At 35.9% G+C, this 19,766-nt stretch overlaps 1 protein-coding gene across 1 annotated transcript; it reads right to left on the bottom strand.

The window, feature by feature from the left end:
• Positions 1-5,273: 5,273 nt before the first annotated feature.
• LOC131638637 (uncharacterized) lies at positions 5,274-6,775 on the bottom strand. Its single transcript, XM_058909206.1, has 2 exons — positions 6,364-6,775; positions 5,274-6,088 (listed from the first exon to the last, which is right to left on the bottom strand). Exons 1-2 carry the CDS (start codon positions 6,773-6,775, stop codon positions 5,274-5,276), a joined length of 1,227 nt encoding a protein of 408 aa, XP_058765189.1.
• Between the last annotated feature and the right edge of the window lie 12,991 nt (positions 6,776-19,766).

The following is a 19,766-nucleotide window of genomic DNA, read 5'->3' on the forward strand; positions in this document are numbered from 1 at the left end:
TGCAAGAAGAATTAAACCAATTTAAACGGAATGATGTTTGGGACTTAGTCCCTCATCCGGGAGATCATCAAGTAATAGGCACTAGATGGGTTTTTCGTAACAAACTTGATGAAAACGGCGTTATTACTAGAAACAAAGCTATATTAGTTGCCCAAGGTTATAATCAAGAGGAAGGTATTGATTATGAAGAGACATACGCTCCTGTAGCACGTCTCGAAGCTATTCGTCTCTTACTTGCTTATGCTCGTTCTAAAGACTTCAAACTATTCCAAATGGATGTTAAAAGTGCCTTTCTAAATGGCTATATAAATGAAGAAGTCTATGTTGCTCAGCCACCCAGCTTTGAGAATTACATGTATCCAACTCATGTCTATAAGCTGAAACGTGCTCTATACGGTCTTAAACAAGCCCCTCGGGCTTGGTACGAACGTTTGAGCAAATTTCTCCTTAGTCAAGGGTACTCTAGGGGTAAAGTTGACACCACTCTCTTTATTAAAAGAAAAGATAAAGACATTCTCCTAGTCCAAATTTATGTAGATGATATTATATTTGGGTCGACTAATGCAAAACTTGTCAAAGATTTTTCTAAGCTTATGCAGAGTGAATTTGAGATGAGTCTCATGGGTGAGCTAAATTTCTTCCTTGGCCTACAAATCAAGCAACTCAGTCATGGAACGTTTGTGAATCAAACTAAATACTGTACGGAGCTGCTCAAAAGATTTGGAATGAGTGAAGCAAAGGAATTTGACACACCTATGGCAACAAATACTAATCTAGACAAAGATGAGAAAGGTAAAGAGGTTGACGTGAAATTATATCGAGGTATGATAGGTTCACTATTGTATCTCACTGCCTCAAGACCAGACATCATGTTTAGTGTGTGTATGTGTGCAAGATATCAATCTTGTCCAAAAGAATCTCACTTAAAAGCTGTCAAAAGAATTCTGTGATACTTACGTGGAACTACTACATATGGCCTATGGTATCCAAAGGGAAATGAGTGCCATTTGGTAGGATTCTCCGATTCAGATTTTGCTGGCTGCAAATCCGATAGAAAAAGCACCAGTGGAACATGTCATCTATTCTCAAATTCATTGATAAGTTGGCATAGCAAGAAACAAGTATCAGTTGCATTATCTACTGCTGAGGCAGAATATGTAGCTGCTGGAAGCTGCTGTGCACAAATATTATGGCTCAAGCAACAACTTCTTGACTTTGGTATTAAGCTTGATCGCATACCTATCATGTGCGACAACACAAGCGCCATAAACTTGAGTAAAAATCCTGTCTTACACTCACGTACCAAGCATATTGAAATAAGACATCACTTTCTACGAGATCATGGAGAGAAAGGAGACGTTACATTTGAACATGTAGAAAGCAAGAAGCAACTAGCTGACATCTTCACCAAACCTCTAGCAACGGAGCAATACTTCGACATTCGTAGGGAATTAGGGATACTCGATATCTCTAATTTGGGCTAATTACGTTTTTTCTCTCTTAATATTATTTCCTTACTTTATATATATATTTTTCTGCTAACATTTCTCTTAGCGTAAAGGTAGTTCATCATCAAGCCAGGCGTCATTCCACATTGACTAAAGGCTGCCACTAAAGTTGACACCTACATATTGAAAAAGCGGTAACGTAATTGTTGTTCACTTCCAAAAATATTATTGATACTATAATATGCTATCAATTAACATGCTTATAGTGACTTCAAACATATAATCGCTCTTGTTCATATATGTGTCTCATCTTTAATACACCTTTAAACATATTTGGCTCTCATGCTATCACTATCTACCTTTTATCTACTATACTATGAATGCTAGCATTTTATCTATGTTTCTCTCGTTACTCTTCTACTCTCCTGTTTTCTCTTTTTGATGTTGACAAAGGGGGAGATAGATGCTGAGTGTACGGGGGAGCTTTGTTGAGAGATTGCCTTGTTGAGAGATAGATGTTGAATGTACGGGGGAGCTTTGTTGAGTCTTTATTACTTACTACCAAAGCTTCAACTAATGGTTTGCCATCATCAAAAAGGGGGAGTATGTGAATACAAGATTACGATCACAAAGATATTTTTGATTCATGGCAAACTCAATAAGCATACAAGCAACAAGGTGGAAGCAGAAAACTCAAAGAAAAGCAAGCATTGATCACTCATGACAGAACAGGTTGATCTATTATGCATATAGGTCGACTCAACACAAGCAAAACAAGAAGAATGCAGAAAAGCAGCAGTTAGGTCGACCTACCATCAACCCAGGTCGACCTAAAATGGAGAAAAATCCATATACTTCTGCTAGGTCGACTCACACATCATCTAGGTCGACCTAAATTGATGAAAATTACATACCAGTCTGCTAGGTCGACCTACACAACAACTAGGTCGACCTAATCTGAGAAAATGTTCCCAGAATGCATCTGAAGAGGATTCTGGTCGACCTACTCCTTTAACAGGTCGACCTAACTGGGAGCAAAATTCTGCATGTTCTGCTAGGTCGACCTAAGCACTAAAAGAGGTCGACCTAACTGATCAAGAAAGTCAAAAATTCTGTTTCTCTCATCTCCAACTGTTAAGCTATCATATATATTGTCCAAGGTTCATTATTACAGGAACACCAACGACTGAAAGATACACAAAGGCTTCTCATCTTCGTTCTTCGTCATCTCCAACACAATTACACATAATCATTCTTGCGTTGAGGGTTAGTGATCGAGTTCGATAACGTCCATGGAACGGAATTGAAGATTCCTAGTGGGTGAAGATTTGTGGGGTTGTTGGTGAATAAAATCTGCGGGTTTTGTCCTCCAAGATAGGTGTTTCTTGGGGGTTTTTATCGAGAGGTTTCATCGAGGATCCGGCTGAGTGTGAAGATTGAAGAACAAGGGTTCGAGGGAATTGAAGACACTGCAGAAAGGGATCAAAGTGAAGCTCTTGGATAACCTTGATCTGATTCAAGATTAAGGGGGAAGAAGATTCAAAGGATCGACATAATTGGTTTATGGTTTATCGCTTTGTTATCTTCTTTGTATATACTACTTTCAACATTAATGAAAGATTACCCAATTTCAGTTTGGAATTGGGGGCAGACGTAGTCGTAGCGAGGACGATCGACGAACTGCCTAAACAAATATCGTGTTCTTGTCGCTTTTACTTTTTCATTTACGTTCTGTTCATATTTGGTTATAATAGCAAATTGATCAACGATTCGAGTGTTAAGATTGTGAATTAAGAACTTATATAAACATCACAATCCATCACATATTGAATCACCGTCAATTTGATCATTATCACCAAGTGTTTGTATATTTGTTTCAATCACTTTACTGCATTGCAAACATTGTCCATCATACAAGAAGTTAATCTAATTTTCAATAAGAGCAACGCTTTGATTCTGAAACGTATTCTCTTATCACTTACCTCAAGGTCTTGACTGGTTTTAAACACATATACAATCGTTTCGATAGTGGTTCGGAATAGACGCGAGTCGATCCAGAATCACTTCCGCTGAAAAGTTGTTTAACTCCGTAAAACTGTGAACGATCTATTCACCCCCCCCCCTCTAGATCCTAAGGCCAGCGTCTAACAGTCCTCCCTTCTAGCCAAGATAGCTTTGGCAATCCACAATGCATAAACAGATACTTTGGCAGTCCAAATAGTACCACTCTTCACATAATAAGTATGCATCCACTTTATCCATAAGCTGTCCAGTTTCATACTAATGCTCCAAAGACATCTCATCATAGCCACTTTATTCCAGCATTCCATATTTATGAGATTCATGCCTCCTTGCTTCACAGGACGACAAACACGGTTCCAGGCTATAGGACTTTTCTTGCTTTTATCTGCACCTGTCCAGACAAAAGCTCTACAAATGGAATCAATTTTTTGGATAACGGTCTTTGGAATTAGAAAACACATCATCCAGTATTGAGTTATGGCTAGGAATATGCTTTTGACCAGAAGGATTCTACCAGCCATGCTAAGGAGCTTAGATGACCAATGACTGATTCTATTGATGATTTTATCAATTAAAGGGAGGTAGTGAATAATGTTCAGTTTCTTACTAGCTAAAGGTACCCCTAAGTACCTAACAGGAAGACATCCTCTTCCAAAATCAGTAATCTCTTGTATTTTCTTAATGGTGCTTTCCTCCATACCACTGCAAAAAAGTTTACACTTTTGAGGATTAACAACCAATCCTGTAGAATCAGAGAATTCTTTGAATGCATCCAACATAGACTTCACTGAATTTTCCTTACCTCTGCTGAATAATAACACATCATCTGCAAATGAGAGATGTGTGATACTAAGCTTTGCACAGTGACTATGGAATTTGAATGCAGTATCCTTGGACATTTTCTTCATGACTCTATGCAAATAGTCCATGATGATAACAAAGAGCAGAGGGGAGATAGGATCCCCCTGCCTTAGTCCTCTCTTAGCCTCCATGATATTAGTATACTCCCCATTAACATTGAAACGATAAGAAACAGTGGAAGTGCCCAGCATAATCCAATCAATGAATTGTTTAGGCATACCTATCTCCTGAAGGATGCATTCCAAGGACTTCCAGTCAACCATATCATACGCCTTCTGAAGATCCAGTTGCATCATGCATTTGGGAGGCCCACTTTTCCTACCATATCCCTTCATAATCTCAGTTGCAAGCAGAATATGATGATGAATCTGCTGGCCAGGAACAAAAGCGGCTTGGCTGTTATGAATGATGTCTTTCAGGACAATTCCCAATCTACTGGTCAAAATTTTGGAAATTATCTTATAGAAGGTAGTGCACCCTGCTATAGGACGATATTCTCTAATATTGACAGCATTAGCATGTTTTAGAATTAAAGTGACAATGGTGCTATTGAAAGCTCTAAACAATTTACCATGTTGGAAGAATTCTTGGACAGCCTCAATAACATCACCCTTAATGATATGCCAGCAACTTTTGAAGAATTTAGCTCCATAACCATCAATTCCTGGAGCCTTTAAATCTCCAATACCATGTAAAGCCTCCTCAATCTCTTTAACAGTGACATGAGCTACTAGATTCTCCCTTTGTTGCATATTAATCTGCTTGCCACATCTAAGAGCTTCAATATCCACATGCTTCAGATGCCTTGATTTACTGCCCATAATCCCTGTATAGAACCTTATAACTTCATTTTGAATATCTCTTTGCTCAGTGAGTATAGAACCATCATCCTTGTGTAGGGTATCCATACTTTTATGCTGGCTCCTAGACTTAATGCTAGCATTAATAGGCAGATTTACTATCTCCTTTAGTCAACCATTCAATCTTAGATTTTTGCCTAAGCATACTATCTTCAAAGGAATTCAGCTGGATAACCTTTTCAGTCAGTTCTTTAACCTTCAAAATGCCTACAGGATCCATTCTGTTCTGATTCAGGTCATTTTGGGCCTCATTAAGCTCAGTTCTAGCATTCCTCAGCTGGAGACTCATATTGGAAATGTTGCTACTAAACTGAGTCAAAACAGGTTTCAGCCTTTGGAGCTTATTCCATAGAATGTACATTGCTGTTCCTAAAATAGGTACATTCCAACTCTGCTTCACCACATCCTGAAAACCAACAAGATCAGTGATACAATTGTAGAATTTAAATCTTCTACTCTTGCACTTTCTCTTAGTGTTATTCATAAAGCACAGTAAGGCATGGTCAGATACATTGGGAGGCAAACATTTCAGAATCTTGTCACTAGTGGACTGGAACCAGGCAGTGTTACCAAGCATTCTGTCAATTCTGGAGTAGATTGGCTCAGAAGCATGTTTATTGCTCCAAGTAAAATGATCCCCACTGCTATGCATTTCACTAAGACCTGTGTGAGTCAACATCTCATGAAGATCTTTATACTCAGCTTCACTAACCATCCTTCCTCCCATCCTATCCTGGGCATTCATCACATTATTAAAATCACCAAGTATGCACCAAGGTCCCTGGATGGTAATAAAGATATGCTCTATATTCTTCCAAAGAATCCTCCTCTGAGCCAAATGGTTATGTGCATACACTGCAGTAAGGTAATACATGAAACTGCCCTGTTCATCTTGCACTTTACAATGAATATATTGATCACTATAACTAATAACCTAAATGTCATGCTTAGTGGCATTCCAAGCAATCCATATCCTGCCATTAGCATGCTTATTGTAATTGTCTATGTAGCTATCATATAGATTGAGTTTCTCTCTAATGCTCTTGGCTCTATTCACCTTAACTCTGGTTTCAATGAAAATCATAATATCAGGTTGTATACTACGGAGACGGGAGCTAATCTCGCGCACTTTACCTGAATTGTTCAGCTCTCTTATATTCCAAGAGGCTAACATGGATCAACATCAGACACTAGAGAATCATTCAAAATTCCTAGTGCTTCAAATCCATTCAGACAGTCCACCCTATTAGAAGGTGCAGTGTAGATAGTTTTACCTCTTTCACGATTAGTGGCCACCTTGATCCAAGTATCATCATTACCTTCCTCAGCATAACTACCATCTATTTTCTGTGGTGTGATAGTAGCTTCTTGTGCACTTTCTTTGGGCATAGTGGAGGTACCCTCGTGAACTATTTCAGGTTTTGTTGGTTTGGGCATCCACTTCTTTTCAATCACTTTGACCGGTTCTTTACACTGATGGCCAAGCTTTTTGCACTTCTCACAGAACATTGGTCGCCATTCATACTCCACGTATTGAGTAATCTTACGACCTTCACTGTCTCTAATGGTAATTTCCTTGGTCATCTCCTTAGTGATATCTACCTCCACCAATATCCGAGCATATGAGACTCTATGCTTCCTGGCTGTACATTCATCCGTGACAAGAGGAACTCCCAGGGCACTACCGATCTTGCTCAAGCTTTTTGCTCCCCACAGATACAGAGGAAGCTATGGGAGCTTGATCCATATAGGGAGAGTCCTCAACATATCCCTCTTTAGGTTGAAATCAGATCGCCATTCTTGAAGCAACAGTGGTACATTCCTCCGTGTATAAGGCCCTTTCATGAGCACAGCATCCTTGTCCTCATGTGAATGAAATCGAAGGATGAAGTAACCTTCGTCATTATAATACAGATCTGGAATCTTGACGAATTTCCACATTTTCAACATATAGTTCTTCATTGTGTTCATACTAAAATTCTCACCAAGCGCATAGAGGATGAGTGCGTTTTCCCAGAATTTCATCTCCGATTGGACATCTTCATCCTCAATCACAATCTCAATTTCACCATCCTTCATAGACGGAGCCACATACTGTATGGAGAGACCTTTAGATGGATTACGATTATCCGATAGCACATCTACCCACAATTTCCGTTCCCCCATCGTCTTCTCCTTCGCATTGTTTTCCTCTTCTGCAATTAGGGTTTCAGATTCCTTCCCCAGTGAATTCGCCTTACGTATCTCTTCAGTTTCCACCAAAGATTCAGTAATTGCTTCCTCCGGAACAGGAGTAGCCTTCGCCGCAGACACCGGCACCGGCGACGGTTGCGATAACGGAGACGGTGGTGCCATTTTTGGCCTCCCTCGTCCTCGCTTCCCGCGCATTCCCATTCTTCTGTAATATATTTTTAATAATTAAACTGATGCCAGAACTCGCCCTCGAACCGGACTAAATCGGTGGTATAAAGCCAAAAAAAAAATTTAATTATCACATATTTTGCTTCCTTTTTAATAGTTTTAATTTAAATGTATACCCATAAATATGTATTTAAATTTTGATTCTTTTGTTGATTTACTATAGCTTTTTTAATATTTACGACTATAATCACATTGAGCAATGTGGTCCTGTGTTTGTAAATTTAAGAGGAAAGGTGTCTTGAGAGTTTGAAATCTTCACTTGGTTAATTTGTTTCTTCCGACCAAAATAAGGTGGAGGTTGATTAGGGGGTATCTGGTCTTTTGGTGCGACATCCTAATTGTCATATATGATTCTTCTACATGAACATGTAATTTCACATAAGTGAGGAGTGAATTGTGGGAGTTTGAAAAATGATAATTTAAAATAAAATTATTTTTATTTTTAGAGTTTAAAAATATTTTTAAGATAACAGTTTGAGAATTACAGCGAAAAATTAGAATAAATAAAATTTGTGAAAAGTAAAGAGATAAGGGAAAGAGATGACACAAGGATTCATAGAAGTTCGATTTAAATGAAGAGACCTACTGATGTTCATTAATCAAAAGTAAGTATTGTTTGTATCGAATCCACATGGACTGGTGCAATATTAATGTGGTTCAAAAATTAATATGATTTTAAGTGAAATATCACAAGATATTTTGGTTGTGCAAAGTAATAGAATGTAAAATTCGGTAAATGATAAATAAAGTATTAGAGAGATAAAATCTTGCTGGGATTGGATTTGATTCAACGATTGCGTATGTAGCTTACTGATCAGTTATACAAACCTAGATATTAATTTATATCATCATGTGTCGCTCACAAATAGTGTTTATGTCTAAACTCCTGATGAGAGTTTGACCGTATTGTTTAATTGATAATCTCTCATTCTATTAAATAATAAGGTAACATTAAGAATTGATACTTGCGGTGAATGTTAAACCTAAATCTATGTCTAGAGGTTAGAATTTAACAGATGATTATCTTGGATCAAGATTCGAACCGTATTTCTCAATAGCAATTCTGATTTATAAAGTTAAATAGTTAAACAATGATAGCATCAATATTAATGAATAAATAGATTGTATATAACGCTAGGATAAACAAACATACATACGGTTATGGTGAACTGATGGATCATCATGAGGGGGAAACATTCACATTGGGTCAAACATTCACCTAAAGATCAAAGACTCACCCAAACAAGTGACATAGACACCACATATTCACCAAAAACCTTAAGGTGATAGGTGTATGAATTCTCTCACTTATAAAGTGATCAACCTTCACTTTTCTAAGCAATGGGTAACTTATAACTCACACTTGTTTCTCAACACCACTCATACTTGTTTTTCAACAATAACCCCCTTAAGTGTGAGTCCATCCATTATGCTCCCCCTCGAGCGGGATCTCTTTCATCTACATGCTTGTACTTCCATTGAGAGACATCCTTATCCCATCATGGGATTTCAATGGGACACGCCGACTAACCCCCATGTCAAGAAGACTTTCGATACAAGGAGTCGGTCTCTTACTCGAACTAGGCTCTGATACCACTGATGTGTCATCATGAGAGGAAAACATTCACATCGGGTCAAACATTAACTCAAAGATCAAAGAATCACCCAAACAAGTAAAAAAGACACTACATATTCACCCAAAACCTTAAGGTGACAGGTGTATGGGTTCTATCACTTATAAAGTGATCAACATTCACTTTTCTAAGCAATGTGAAGATTAGAACTCACACTTATTTCTCAACATGAACTACATCCAATCCTAATTAGAAATAAATTTAACTACTTATGGTAGCTTGGTATAAGTGAGAAGAATAAAGATCAATAAGCATCAATGTTGATTTCCCGATGATTGATGTGTATCCAACTTCGATTCTTCAAGATTCACTCTTCTCTTATTTCTGCTCTATTTCTATATCTACAAAAATATGATACTACCCCTTTGGTTATGTTTGGAAAGGTATTTATACTCCACTTAAAATCATACTCGCGCTAAGCCCCAGCCATTTGCGCTAAGTCCCACACCATTTCTTCACCATGAAGTAATTCCTAAACCACCTTTTGCGCTAAGCCCCTGGAAGTTGGGCTAAGCCCGAGATCATGCTACAAGCATGCTTGAAGCACAACTTTCTTGATTTTTTCTATTGTGCACGCTTGAAGCCCAACTTTCTATAATTTTTCTTCTTTCTCATGCTCCAAGTGTGCTTGAATCCTAATTTTCTGTTTTGCTTACCAAGTTTTTTGCCGTGAACACATACCTACAAAAATGAGTTTGATTTATATGAAACTTGCCTTAGTTAAGTGTTATACTAACATAACCAATATTTACATAAAATATGAGGGTTTTCATACTCTTAACTTGTGCAACAAGTTAATAAAGGCAATGATTTCCAAGTGTCTTGCATCATATTTTGCCACTTATCACCTACTCCTCTCCTCAAGAATTGATCTTGAGAGTATTCAATAATACTTATGAGCTTTTAGTAGGTTAAGTCCTCGAATCCTCTCATATAAGGAAAAATGAAGTTTCAAGTTTACTTACAACCAAAAGCGAACAATAGACTGAAGGGGTTAGTTTTCTTTCCAAACACAAACAAAAGCTTTGAGCATCTAGTCCCCAAGATAAACCGAGATTTTATACGGACTTATCTCGAACCAAATGGAGTGTTTGAACTGGCTATCCTTTGAACTGAACTGGGGTTTTACGTGTGGTGACCACAAACCGAACCGAGATTTTACAGTAGATTGATATCAAATCAAATGAGCTTTTATATCGGGCTAAACTCAAGAATTCATGTAAATATTTTTCACTGGTTATCTCTAAGAACCCAGAAAGAGAGATTTTCCTTAAGTTTTTCAAATCATGAACCAAACAGAGATTTAATACTAAATCCTCCAACCAAAACTTTTAACGAGTTTAGCTTCAAACCCAAACAAACACTTCCTAAGGAAGACATATTCACTCAAGATAAAACAAAATAGTTTTTGGTGAATTTACAATGTTACTATTTCCATAACAAACTTCCTTATTTAAACACAAGAACATTTCTTAAAGCACTACGATCAAATCATGTGAGAGAAAGAAAAATATTTTTAGAGAGAGGGGGTAAGGAGTATGAGAAGTATCATTCTGGAAGTGAAAAGTGAGGGAAGAGGTCTCTATTTATATAGGCCAAAGATTGGTACAAAAAAGAAAAATATTTATGGGGCAAAATTAATGGCCCAATTGATTGGGTCCTCATTCAAATCGATTGGATATGCTAAATAATCGATTACTTTACCCATTTTGAAAAGATTTGATAGAGTTGTTACCCTTTATTCAGACACTGTCAAAATCGATTAAGGACTTAATTTTCTCTTATCCAATCAATTGAGAATATGCTCCAATCCATTTGATAGTTCAAAATATGTGTCCTAATCATTCTAACAATTTCCAATTCATCTAGCTAGGCTCCAGAATATTTTTATATTACTTTTATTTGTGAAATATAGGCTTTAAAAATAATTTTAGTGAGTGTGTGATTTAGCCATAATACTTTATAAAAACAGCCTTGTATTTTTACAAAGCACTAATCATTCATATAAGATCAGATGAACTTTCACATTTTCTCTCTTTCACACTCTGAGGTTTCACGATTTTACAAAATACACCAATAAATTAAACATTTTTTTAAGTTTTTGTTTTTAGAGATAAGGCTTGAAACATCTTCAAGTGGACTACATCATCGAATACATATTTCCACACTTATATTCATGGCCGGTCCAATCAACGCGAAAGTCCTGTTCTAATTTTAAAAATGGGTCCAAATCTAAAATATAAATATAATTATAATAATTAAAAAAGACACATAAAAATTACATTTATGTATTAATTAATAATATATTTAATTATAATTATTTTGAGTTTTGATTTATCTCAATTTTTGTATGTATTAAGTTTTTATTTTAGCAATTTTTTGATTTATTAGATTTTTATTATAACATTTTATTTATTTTAATTAATATTTATAAAAAAAATTGGACTTCTTAAAATTTTGGGGCCTCCTAAAATTTGGAGTCCTGTGCTGTAGCACTTCCTGCACATGTACAGGCGCTGCTTATATTGTATCTTGTTTAAAGGGTAGTAGCTTAGTGCTTTGAGTTATCTCCACTTTGGTGATTTTAATTATAATTATTTTCAAAGTTATTTATGTAAATAATTACAATTGTGTAAAATTGACAATAAATAATAGGTCACTCATTTTTGACTCGTATCTATTAATTATAGGTTTTATTTCCTATATGAAACATACAAAACTACATAGCTAGTTATATATCTTACGTACGACAAAGTAGATTAAATAAAATAAGCAAAACTAAAGTCATCAGTTCACTCCTCTTAATACAATGTATCTAAAATGTTTTAACACATGGATTAACAAAAAAATAAAATGCATGTGATTGGACGTGCAAGCAACACTAATTTTTAAGTCGTGCACCGCCGAAGATTGACCCTTAAAATGCTGTTCTTGTAGCCGACTAGTTCTTTGTCCTCTTAGAAGCACATTATAATTATTACAAGTAATTGTAATGATGTGTACCGTTTTTTTAATTTATTTTAAAAATTTATTATGCTTATTAGCCTTTGATTTGTTTTAGAGTTACCATTACCATTATTATTGTCTCACATTTAGCTCGATTTCTTTAAATCTCTCCTTATTTTTATAATATGTGAATGTGACTATTTTGCTAGCAAATATGACACTTCATATGACTTATCACATTGTGATCATGATTATCATTTCAATAATTTTCTTAACACAATTCATCTCTTCTATGTCATCTTAATTTTTCAGTCTCATCTAACATTAAATACATGATTAATAGTTGAGTCAAGAAATCGTACAAATAGTACTATTCAGATAAAACCCATTTTTTAGAATAATGTCGCTTTCAGCTGCGACAATTCATAAATGGGTTTGTCTGGATAATACTATCTAGAAAAACTTAGTTTTGAAAATCAAGGTAGTTTCAACTACTACAATTCTCAAAATTAGGTTTAACCATATAATATTATTCGGACAAACATATAAGATGCGTCCGAACTTTACTATCCAAGCAAGTCGAGAGGGTTACATTTAGAAATTTATAGTGTTTGGGAGAAACATATAGGAGTGTTGAAAGTCTCACATTGTATAATATATGTCATGAACATGTTTTTATAAGTGGGGGCATTCCACACCCTACAAGCCAAATTTGTATGGTTGAGCTAGACTAAATCCCACATTGTTAACATGCTATCAAGAGTCTGGTTTAAGATCGGTGGGTCACCTACTATCAGGTTTTTGCTATCAAATTCGTAACAAGGATGTAATGAGAAACCCACATATTTTATATTATTATGGGGTGCTCATGTTGGTGCACAAGGTTGAAGATGAAGATGGAAGAAGAAAGAGAAGAGAGGAAACGTAACAAACTCTCAATGGTGAAAAATTCAGGTATGAAAATCTGTTACACCAAGGTGTTTAAATACACCAACGAAATATGGCATGTAGGCAAAACTAAAGAAGCTAAAACAAAGTCAAACTGCCATGTAGACATAACAAATGTTTACTAAAACTCAGAACAAGGTTTTGAACATGTAACTTCTGACTAATGCAGAGCTTCTGACTAACAACCTCAGAAGCTACTGACTATAACAACTACTGAATATGAATTACTTTTAACATCATTCTTTAATTCATATTCAGCTAACTAAAATCTATGACATAATTGCATCCCTCAAATGGATAAAGTGTTCACTCTTGACAGCTTTAGTCAGCACATCTGCAAGTTGCTTCTGAGGGCTACAATGCACAACTTCTAGCACTTTATTATGAACTTGATTCCTCAGAAAATGATACTTCGTGTCAATGTGCTTGCTCCTTCCATGCAACATTAGATTCTTGGCAAGGCTTATAGCTGATTTATTATCAATCATCAACCTCATTGGTTTGATCACCTTAATATTCAGATCCTGCAATAAGTTCATAAATCAAACAACTTGACACGTAGATAAAGCACCTGCAATATACTCAGCTTCACAAATTTACAAGGCAACCACATGTTACTTCCTAGAGCACCAAGAAATGGGACTTCTCTGATACTTGAAAAAATATCCAGAAGTACTTCTTCTGTCAACTCTGTCTCCACACCAATTAGAGTCTGAATAACATATCAGCTCTGAGTCAGATGTAACACCAGAAGGGAATAAAACTTCATACCGCATATTCCCTTTAATATACCTCAGTAACTTGACAACATCTTGGTAATGTGACCACTTTGGTTTGTTCATAAACCTACTCACCATTCCATAGCAAATGTCAGGTCTGGTATTACAAAGATATTTCAACGAGTCAACCAACTATTTAAAAGTTGTAGCATCTACTTCATAACCCTCAACATCATAATCCAAATTGTGATTCGTCACAACAGGTGTGATTTTAGTCTTGCAATTTGTTCGCTCAAATCTCTTCAGAAGTTCAAGTTCATGCTTCACCTGACGCAAATTATACCATTCTCAAAGTATAGAATCTCCATCCCTAGAAAATATACCATATTTCCCAGATCAATCATCTCAAACTCATTCATCAGCACCTTCTTGAGCTTGACTATCTCATCTGAACTACTCTCTATTAGCAATATGTTATCAACATAGAGACACACCAGATTCATATTACTTTCAGAGATTTGCTAGACATAAAACCCATACTCCATCTCACACTTTTTGAATGCTTGAAGCTTGAAAAATGAAGCAATTATCATATTCCAAGGTCTAGGAGGTTATTTCAGTCCATACAACGCTTTATGTAACTTGTACACCATCCATTCCTGGTTCTTTTTCACAAATCCGGGAGGTTGTGAGACGTATACCTCTTCTTGTAATGGACTATTTAGAAATGCATATTTCACATCCAGATGCATCAGAGACCAATTCCTATTTGTAACTATAGCAATCACCAATCTAATTGTTTCATGTCTAGCTACAGGAGCAAACACTTCAACGTAGTCTAAACCAGATTTGTGTAGAAATCCTCTAGCAACTAACTTTGCTTTGTGTTTGTTTCTTGTAATGGACTATTTAGAAATGCATATTTCACATCCAGATGCATCAGAGACCAATTCCTATTTGTAACTATAGCAATCACCAATCTAATTGTTTCATGTCTAGCTACAGGAGCAAACACTTCAACGTAGTCTAAACCAGATTTGTGTAGAAATCCTCTAGCAACTAACTTTGCTTTGTGTTTGTCAATTGATCCATCTGGCTTCAGCTTTATCTTGAAAACCCATCTGACATTGATGGATTTCTTCTCCTTTGAAAGCTCAGTCAACTCCCAAATATTGTTTCTTTCTATAGCCTCAAGTTCTTCGTTCTTGGCCTAGCCACACTTTCTTCTTGAGAGCTTCTTCAGTACTAACTGGTTCAGATTTTACTAACATGGCACATTGAATGTCTTCTCCTTCAGAGTCTATCTTAGTATCTTGCAACATGTCAAACTCTGCAAATCTTCTTGGTATTTGTCTGATTTTTTGTGGCATCTGAACTTGTTCAGAATCATTTCAAACTCTTTAACAATATCAGATATTAGATCACCTTCAGAAATTCTACCTTTAAAAGTTCCACCTTTAGACGCTTGGCCCCCTTCAGAGGATTGACCACCAAATTCTGGATCATCATCAAAATATGGATCAGAATCAGATTCACCTTCAAAATTACCTTTCAGCTTCTGACTCATCTTCAAAGTCTCCTTTAGAATCAAACTCGACTTCCGCTTCAGAGTCATCTTCTAAAGATACTTATGACTTCGACTCATCTTCAGAGGTAGAATCCCCTTCAGATTAAGATGTATCTTTAAAAGTTATCTCAGGTGACAACACTGCACCAGAGTTGGATTGTGGCTTGCTCCAACCCCACACTTCTGACTCTTTCACGATGACGTATCTTCTAAATTCCAATTTATTAGTGACTGAAGAATAAATCTTATAATCACATGTACTGTAGACTATGGTACCCAATCAACAACATTACTTTGCTTCTATCATCCAACTTCTTTCTAGTAGTACCTGTAACATGTTCGTAACAAACCAAACCAAATACCCTAAAATGAGTCATACTTTGCTTATCTCCAGTCCATTTTGCAAAAGGAATAGTTTCCTTCAGTTTCTTTTTTAGACACATGTTGAGCATATATGATGAAGTGGCAACATCTTCTCCCCACAAAGTGTGAAAGAACTTCTTCTCTTTCAGCATACTCCTTGCCATATCAAGCAAAGTTATATTTCTTATTTCAGCAATACCATTGTGTTAAGGAGTGTATGGATCAGTCACCTCATGCTCAATTCCATTATCCTCATATAACTTCTTTAATTCTATAGAGTTATACTCACCTCCACCGTCAGTTCTGAGATCTTTCAACTTCTGACCACTCTATTTTTCAGCCTTCACCTTGAACTTCTGAAACTTAGTAAACACTTCATGCTCAAACTTGATGAGTGCTACCCATGTCATTCTTGTAAACTCATCCACAAAAGACACAAAGTATTTGTTTCCTCCAAGTGAAGGTACTTCAAATGGTTGACATACATCATAATGCACTACTCCTAAAGCATGCTTTGCTCTTTAGGCCACTTTTGATGCAAATGGCAATATAGGTTGCTTGCCTTTCATGCATATCTCACATGACTTCCCAGGCATTACAATCTTAAGAATGCCATGTACCAGCTTCTTAGAACGGAGATGCCCCAAGCTTCTGAAGTTCAGATGCCCGAGTCTCTTATGCCATAACTTAATATCACCTTTAGCACCTTCTATACTAAGGCATTTGGTTTCAACTCTCTCTATATTCACCTTGAATGTTCTGTTGCTTCCCCTGCTCAGATTCAATAATCAGCTTCTGAATAAAATCATACTACTTCAAGAGATTATTCTTCATAGTTACCGAGAAACCTTTTTCAATGAGCTGACCTACAGTCATCAGATTGCTCTTCCTGAGAACATACCAAACATACTTGATTAGAGCAGTTTTACCACTATTCACTTTGACTTTAACATTTCCGATACCTTCTGCATTAAGGTATTTATCATCAGCACATCTAGTCTTTGTCCTCTTTCTAGATTCAAAATCAATCAGTCATTGTTTGTTTCCATCTAAGTGATTTGAGCACTCAGTGTCCATATACAACCAGTTTACCGAATATCCACCATCAGATTCAAAATCCATCAATAACACAGGTTCTGTCATACCCCAAAATTTTCCCTCCCATTTTCACATTTTATCTGGCTTATAGCTTTTGTTCATATGCATACATTTTACCCTAAAACCATTCATTTGAATTTGCATCTCATGTAAGATCATTGGTTCAAAAGGCCATGATTCTTGGATTTCAACTATGTAATTCAACTGTATTGTCCTAACACTTGGATATGGATGATTTTATCAGATGATTCATTGGTTCTTTATTTGTCATTTTTGGTACAAGATATTTGGTTCATTAAATTAGGTTCTATTGACTAGGGTTCCTCTTTGGGCTTACTCACGGGACAAGTCATCATATGTGGAGGATTGCTTGGAAAAGAAGGAAGAATGCATTGTTGACTTTTCGGTCAAAGGCAACCCTATAGTTCACTTCTGACCCAAGACATTGGAAACTTCTATTTTCAAGAGGAACATGGTTATTGATGCATATTGGTGGAAAAGAAGCATTTGAGGTTATTTATTCATAAGTTGACTTTTGGTCAAACAATTGACCAAGTCATAGATTCTTTTGACTAAGCTACTACTTATTGATCAAAATTGGCATTTGGATTCATTCAAGATTACAAGGATTGAATAAAATTTGAATTGATTACTCAAAAGTCAAAGGTCACTACAAAAAAGTCAACACGTTCAAGAAGTAGGTCAGATTACATTGTCATAGGTCAAAATCCATTACAAATACCAAGAGTACATCACAAGATATTACACCATTGAAATCACAAGAAAAATACATGTTTGACCAAGAGTTGACTTTTGGCCAACTGTTGGTCAAACTACTATCCTAATGCCTATTGTTGCTTTAATCTTCAAGCTTCCTCATCCTCATTCCACCATTCATCATGATCATTTTTATTTTCCATGAACCATGTTGCTTCAATGGCCTCAAACCATGGACAACCTCGTGTATGATCACCAATTCAACCTGCAAGCCAACCTGCATTCATCATAAACACACACTCATCAGTTTAATACTAATTCAATGTGAAAATTAAAAAACAAAATACCAAAGCAGTATGCCCACCAGACATCTCCAATCCAATCTATTTGTTTATTATGCTAAGTTATACCAGTTCAAGTGAACACTCATAAACTATACATAACAAACACCTATTGCCAAAATTCAATACATTCGTACAAGTTTAAACACCTTCAGCCCATAAAATTTATCTCAAATCCAAGGCATCTCAAGACAGTTCGAATTCAAAAGCCTACAAAATCATGTACATTGTTCCAACCAAAATACCTACAGTGCAATACATTCAAAATAGGCCATGACTGAATTTGTACAACATCAACATTCATATTAGCATATAAGCATTCAATGAATGCATGGCTTTGTTTTAATCCAAAGTAAAGCATAAGACACGTCACAAGTATCATAACAATGCAATACATCCATACAACAACTCGATTTTAATCCATTCATTACGATATGTAAGGCAACATACATATCCAAAGCAACATAGTTCTAATCATGATCAGAAAGCATATTCAGAAAATAACCATGCAATCTCAAAATCATCAATCAAATCAAATTCAAGTAGAAAACAAATTGATGTATACACTTCCATTATGCACAAGCCACTTCAATTATAGCCAAGTCTATGCATCATGAGTCATATCATTCAAGTTTAAATCCAATGCAAAAATGAAGATTTGAATCACCACATGATCACATCAGTTTATGCAATTCCTAACTCATGCCCATGAGTTCATACCATTAAATTAACCTCAATCCAAAATAATAGCAGTTAACAGTTCAAGCACAAGTGATATGTATCTAGTCCCCTTTACCTCCCAGCCTTTTTTACCTTTTAACAGTTCACTAATTTTTGATAACCAGGCAACTGATTTAACTATTTTTTAACTATTTTCTAATATATTTAATCTAACACTTGTAAGAATAAGATTGGTTATGCATCTGGCCTTAAATTTTGATGATAACTTTATATGTTATCTTAAAGAATAATTGTATACACTAACAGTTTATTTCTAGTGTGTGGCTTTTGCCTTGCAGGTTCTGACTCTGGTAAGAAGTCATATGATGTCATCAGGTTCTGAGCTCAACACTCTGGAAGAATACTTGTGATATGTTACAATGGAAGTCAAAATTCTAGAATGCTACTACTGCAATGGTTCTAAGGAACGTTAGTACAAGAACATCTGAACGTGACTTTGCAAGGAAGCTTTGGAGGCCTTCTAAAGCTTTGCTTCTGTGTCCGATGTTCTGAAGATGCTGAAGACGAGGTTCTGCTGAAAAAGTTCGCAAGATTTGAAGACATCTCTTCTGAAGACCAAGTGTTGAAGAATCTGAAGAAAATGTTATACTGAAACAGGTTCTAAAGACTTAGGTTCTGAAGACACAAGTTTTGATCATATACAACATGCTTCATTAAAAATACAATAATAAGCATCTAAAGAATTATAAGATGAAGGACAGTTTGCATGTGATGGTGAGCATAAAAGTACTAACGTAAATTGTGACCTCTACTCTTATAGGGTGGCATAAGGACAATCCTATATGTACTTGTTATCTACCATTCCTACCATGATCGTTGTGGACTTTACAATTGTACTTTATATTTCCTATTCTATCCTCTAACGAATATATCCTTCTCTATAAAGGAAGCTATTGGAATAATTTGAAATTAACGAATCAGTTCTACAAAACTACACCAAATCGCGTCATAAACTCTGTTGAAAAAATCTTTGGTATATTTTTGTATTTTAGCAAGGAGCTTTTGTTCGTATCTTGCTTCAGAAAGTAACATTCAAAGAAATTTGAAAAGAAAAGGCAAACCTGTAAAGAGTAATAAATC

The sequence above is a fragment of the Vicia villosa genome, unplaced genomic scaffold (assembly GCF_029867415.1).
Source record: "Vicia villosa cultivar HV-30 ecotype Madison, WI unplaced genomic scaffold, Vvil1.0 ctg.002354F_1_1, whole genome shotgun sequence".
Taxonomy (NCBI): Eukaryota; Viridiplantae; Streptophyta; class Magnoliopsida; order Fabales; family Fabaceae; genus Vicia; species Vicia villosa.

What these genes read in the sequence shown, in the direction of transcription:
- LOC131638637 (XM_058909206.1), bottom strand. Translation starts at nt 6,775, where the DNA reads ATGACCAAGGAAATTACCATTAGAGACAGTGAAGGTCGTAAGATTACT. An exon ending in AGTGTCTGATGTTGATCCAT is followed by an intron (nt 6,089 to 6,363) that starts GTTAGCCTCTTG and finishes TTCATTGTAAAG; the next exon opens with TGCAAGATGAACAGGGCAGT.